At 31.9% G+C, this 6092-nt stretch overlaps 1 protein-coding gene across 3 annotated transcripts in view; it reads left to right on the top strand.

Annotated features, from left to right (window-relative positions):
- Positions 1-2129: 2129 nt before the first annotated feature.
- Positions 2130-6092, top strand: part of LOC117171985 (protein canopy homolog 3) — a 6512-nt gene continuing 2549 nt past the window's right edge. The window contains exons 1-2 of one of the 3 annotated variants that reach the window (XM_033359694.1): positions 2130-2412; positions 2560-2708. In XM_033359694.1, the coding sequence (XP_033215585.1) occupies positions 2600-2708 (109 nt within the window). In that variant the 5' untranslated portion in view covers positions 2130-2412; positions 2560-2599. Of the gene's footprint in view, positions 2472-2559; positions 2709-6092 lie in introns of all 3 variants that reach the window. The other 2 variants (XM_033359693.1, XM_033359692.1) reach the window with 2 other exon arrangements.

Raw genomic sequence — 6092 nt, 5'->3', positions numbered from 1 at the left:
TAAATTAAACATTTTGTGCCCCCACTTAGTACTTATATTGAGCGCATGTACGCGCCGCAAAATTTCGTCACAGGTTGATTGTAAACATGCTCGCATTGTGCCACACCTTGTGCACGCACTTCAATTACCATCACAAAATATGGGTGAACATGGTGAATTTTGGCATGCATGTCATACGCGCATCGACGTGCGCGTAACATGCGCGCACGAATTATTATCTAGGTATAAGTAATGCTTGAATTGAATATTAAGAACAAATTTATTTCCAACTTATTCTTTCTCATTTTTAATTTAATTTAGTTTATTAACGGCAGAGGCTTTGATACAGAGTTATAATAGAGGCAACTGTAATTACTGCATTTAGAAAATAACAATAAAAGGACGTATAAAACATAAATAAGTTCTATGTCTGAAATTTATAAAATGTGTTGAATTTAATTATTATGAATCATGATAAAAATTTCACACTTTCGCGCCTTAATTGGTATCTCGTGTATCTGTATATTAGGTTCTGTTATTTCTGCTTCTGTTTTCTGACTTAGTTTATTTGATATTAAAATAGTTTTTAAATTTTAAAAAAAGTAAATTACAGTTCTTATAATTTAAAAAAATTTATTTTAAATGTACATTAGGCATTTTCCATCTACAATTATAATAAAAATAGCTAAAAATTCGAAAGCTTTAAAAGTTTTACTCACATCGAAACTTTCACTTGAAAGTATCAAAAAGTATAAATTTCTGAAACGGCACATTGCTAGTGACAAATCAGGGCGAGTGTCCCCAATCTTGGGAACTTTATGAACTGCGCTCGTTTCGCGGTGACAACCCGATTGGTCACTGTTAACGTCATGGAGAATAGATACAAGGAGACCAAAGTAATGTAACGAAAAATGAGCATATTCTTTCGCAAAGTACACAGGTCAGAACTTCCCGTGCGTGGCGCTAGTATGAACATTTGTACAAATCACGTGGTACAAATATAGCCGCCCACGTTACAATCGTAACAATACAATAATATAACCTCAAATCAGTAAGTATCAAATATTACTTATGAAATTATTGGGCCATGTAATAAATAATGAATAATATAAAGTCATAACTTTCTGCGCAAGTGTAAATGTGGTCATACATTTTTTGAAAGTCGTGCGAAACTTAAGAAAGGTAAGTAAGGATAATATGTCCAGGAAAATAATTTCCGTCATGGAACTCGTTCTTCTATGATAAATTTTTTTTATAGGTCTGTTAGTATTGTACTTACCATTTCTATATTGCACATTCGCTTTATAAATTATATAATTAATCTACAGTGTATATATAATAGAGTATTTAATTGCACATGAATTGTGGTTATATTATTCTTTTCGCGTGGACGGCCATATAATTACTGCACTGATAAATGCTATATGATTTATTTTTTAATAAATTGAAGAACATCTGAATTATAATTAATAATTAACTATTTTATAAACATTATGAAATATATAATATTGTATGGAAAATAAACAAATCATATTTATACTATTAAAACTAATTTTTTTCTTGAAACTAAAACTTCTTATTACCTCTTTATTAAGATTTTGAAACATTTAAAATTCTAAATTAAAGAAAACTTATTTTTTCTGAAGTCAGCATTAATAACGTTTTTTGCATGAAAATCACATTATTTTTTCATCTGTTACTCCAAAATTTGAATTTAGGAATAAAAAATTACCTTGGATGCATTTTTCAATAATTATTTCTCATAAATATCAAATCTGAATATTTATATAATTCAAAATCAGCGCGCTAACAGTGAGCAATCGGGTTGTCGGCCCGACGCAAGCTCAGTTCAAAAATTTCCCAAGATTGGGGACACTGGTTTGTCGCCGTTTTGCATGAACATAGGAATCACGGGACTAGGCATGCCATCCTAACTTGGCGAGCGGGGTTAAATCCACGGGAGGGGGGAGAATTCCATGAGTGGAGAGAGCCGCCATCTTACGATGTGCCATTTGATTATGCGCACGAGCATTTTTGCCGACAAACTGTGCATGAAAATATAAACATGTGGGCGCTGCCATGTTTGTCGCGGGACATCGAAAGGTGGCGGACCTCCCCCTTCATTGCATCACCCCCGCAATGGCATGCCTAGTCCCTTGTTTCCTATGCCCATGCCGTTTTGCCTTTGGTGTTTCTATTTTTTAATAAACTGTTTAGCTTTGAAAAAGTAAACGCGCCTGAAAAAAAGTATTTCATTTCTTATTCGATACATGCAAATTTTAATTAATTTAAGAAAAACTCATACCAGAGATCTTATACAGTACTTACACGACGTGAAATTCTGAAAGTGAATAATATTTGTCCGATATTTTGAAAACTCTGTACTTATCTTAATGATAATGACAACCAAACGTCAACGTCTTATTGGATATAGTAAAAACCACGTATTATCTTTTTAAATTTCTTATAAAAGAATAGTGCTTGCTCTTATGGTATAAATATAGCCTTTACGATTTTAATCTAACATAACCTAAGAACACTATTTTTTTTAATGAATTTTTACGTTTGAATGTTAATTAGGTTAATTAGCAAGTAATTTGTGTAATTGCATTCGATCACCATGAGTGCAATTAAATTTGGAACTATATTTTTTACACTTTTTTTGATAAATTTGGCTGCTTGTGGGCCCGAGGAAGAAGAGGGAGTTAAATATGCAGATAAGTGTGAAGGTGAGTCTTGTTATAAATATTATGTCTGGATATTAATTATATTTTTGTTTAAGTAGATTTAGGGTCGATGTAGGTGCGTGTGATACAAAATTACACAGTTATACCTTGATTATTGATATTTCAAATATTTGAGCACATTCCGATTGAGTATTCTCCAGCGAAATAGCCTGGCCCATTTGAGACTATAAGCAGAGTCGATTTGAAACAATATAGTCTCGGAGATAGTCTGAGAGATGTGGGTCCTTTTCAAGGCCCTTTTATTGGTCCGTCTAAGAGTGGTGCGACGGTAATATAATGTTCCTTTTGTATTCGTCACGTACCGGGCGGGCAGAGTTATTTACAGTAGTTGGCCATCGCTAATCCGACTCTCCCCTACCGAAAGAAATCTTTGAGTATATTCTAAAGATTCTCTAAGGTCAGAGAAGCTCAAAGAAATTCACCGCAGGCGCTCAGGTATATATATATTCAAAGGTCCAGGTAGATCTTTTAAAAGGCGATCGTCTTTTCCTCCACGGCTACCTGCCTAACCTTCCCCTTCCACTGCGCAACGACACTACCCCTCACTGGATTCGAAGTTGCTTTAGGCCAGTGGTCGGCAAACTTTTTGCTTAATTTTCAGGTATGGTCAGGCTCCACCCGACTTAATTTTTTCTACTACTTTTCGGTTTATTCATGTACCTTAATGCGAGTGAGCTTACTCCAGCAAGGGTCTTTTGTCTACAGAAATGTCAAAGTAAGGAAATTTTAAAACTTAATTTTTCAATTAGCGATTTGAAAATATCATTATCAGCATCTACGAATTTTTCCGATTCCAATAATATATTACTTGCCTACAAAAGTTAAAAATTTGAAGGAGTTTATAATCAAGAAACACCAGATTGACATTCAATTTAATACTAAATACTTCTCAAACTTTCAACCTTTATAAACAAATTACATGTCTTTGGAATCGGAACTATACGTAGATTCCAAACATATTACTTTTAAGTCACTGATCGCAAAATTACGAATTTTTTAATCTCATATTTTTGTCCCATTTTCTAACAAAGGACTCCTGAGGAAAGGGGTGATCTGGCCAAGCTCGCAGGTACTGCCCTGGGAGTAGGTCACAGGGCAGCCAGGGCAGGCTACCCTGCCCAGGGCAAGAGCGTGCCGACCACTGCTTTAGGGCCTCGATGCTATGTCCCCCATAAAGATAATGCCTTTGTCTTTCAAATTACCCATTTCCTTGCCATTGAGTTAATCAATTTTCCAATGTTTTTTTTTCGTTGGTAGAGCTGTTGAAAATTTAAGAAAAAAATCGCATTTTTCGAAAATTATTAAAAGAGAATATTATTTAAAATAATGATAACTTGATAATCGCTGGGTGATGTTATTGATCCTCAAAACTTAGTTTTGTAGAAATTGTTGATGTACATTGTTATCTTTAGAGTTTAGAGTCAAGCGAATCGAAAACAATTGACTTGTTTCAAACGCTTTGGCACATAATGGCGATCCTTATCAGTGAGTTTTCTTAAATCTGTGAAAAGTACGTAATGTATTGCAGGTATGCTCTTTTACAATTGAAAGTACTATTCTTTAAAAAAAAATCTTTTAACGAAGAACAACTAATGAAAAAAACAATTAAAATGTAGTAGGAAAATCTTGTAACAAAATTTATAAACAAATTTTTTTAAAGTTTTCAAAAAACGCTGCAGTCAAAGAACTCTTTTTAAATTATTTTTTAGCGATGTATATTAAATTCCATTTTTTGTATTGAAACCCTTAAACACAGCTTTTTATGTATAAGAGAAATAGTGTTATTTAATTAATTTTTCTGGTGTGATGAGGAATTATATCTGTGAAAGTCAAATTTGTTCTCTTGAAAGCCGCTCTGTAGTAAAAATACAAAATTAAAAAAAAAACTTTGTAGCTAAATATTTTTTTAAAACTTTTCTTTCCCTTATATCAACGAAAAGTTGATGCCAATTTTTTCACAGTAGTAGAAATACAGATTGGCGAGGAACATTGTACTTAAAAAAATGTTTCCTCGATATCTTATACACAAATTTTCCTTTAACAAAGTTTTGTCTCTTAAAATATTTAAATTTAAATTTTTCAAAATATTCATAATTTCAACTTTATAAATTGAAATGTACTGAGTTTCATGTTTTAAAATTATTTCTATGAAAGAAAGCATTTTCAAAATCACACTGTAGTAAAAAATATATTGGTAAAAAAGTGCATTGTAGTTATATAATTATATAATTTTGCTTTTAATCCATGAGAATTATTTTTGTAAAAGTAACAATAATTGTTCGCCTCTAAAAATGCACTTTTTGTCGATAAGAAAAGAACATTTTTTTGAAGAATACCTAAATAATTATTCAACTACAAAGTTTTGTATAATTTCATTTTTTTACTACAGGTTCATTTTTAACTACTGCATTCTAATTTTTTTTCATCAATGTTGTATTTCGTTAAAATACATTCTTTTCATAATGCTGAATGATTTATCAATAGTTATTAATAAAATTAAATAAAATTTTTAAAAAATTAAGTTAAATGTATATAATTTAGAAACTGAGGTGTTAACCAAAGAATAATACTTTCAATTGTAAAACTGCGTACCTACAAGAAGTTGTGTACTTTTCGCAGATTGATTAAAACTCACTGATACGGGTCACCATTGTGGGCCGAAACTTACGTTTGTTAACTTAAAATAACTATTATCTCACTACAATTTAAAAGTGGATCGTAAGTGAAAATTTTTAGAAAAAACTGCAACATACGAGAATAACTGTAAGAGAATATTTTTATAAATAATAATAATAACTTGTTCAAACACTTACTTTTGTTAACTTCAATCAATTATTAATCCACGATAACTTTAAAAGTGGAAAATTGTATTTATTGTTTTTATTTATTCATTGCTCATAATTGCATTGTATTGTGTGTATAATTGACCAAAAGTGGAAAATTGTTTAATTTTTTGTCCATAAAATGTGCATATATCATATTTATATATTATTAGATTGAAAATAATCTAATTATGTATATTTAAATGATTTTCTTGGACATTCTGATATTCTTTAAATAGGAATAGATAAAAGTTGGAAAACAAAGGGATTATCTCCAAAGGGGACGTAGCATCGTGGGCCTGGAGCAACTTCGAATCCAGTGAGGGGTAGTGTCGCTGCACATTGGAAGGGGAAGGGTACGCAGGTAACCGTGGAGGAAATGACGACTACCCCTTTTAAATGTTTTAAAAGCTTTAAAGGCTTTAAAATGTCCTTTCCGAAATTGGAATACCAGGTGTATACATATGAAACCGGTATTGCCATTTAGCGGCCAGTAGGCACACTTGTAGGCACTGTCGGAACTTACCATTTGTGCTAATTGGCG

This window comes from Belonocnema kinseyi, chromosome 4, assembly GCF_010883055.1.
Source record: "Belonocnema kinseyi isolate 2016_QV_RU_SX_M_011 chromosome 4, B_treatae_v1, whole genome shotgun sequence".
NCBI lineage: Eukaryota > Metazoa > Arthropoda > Insecta > Hymenoptera > Cynipidae > Belonocnema > Belonocnema kinseyi.
Note: the sequence above shows the minus strand (reverse complement) of the source record. Positions and strands in the feature narration are given on the sequence as shown.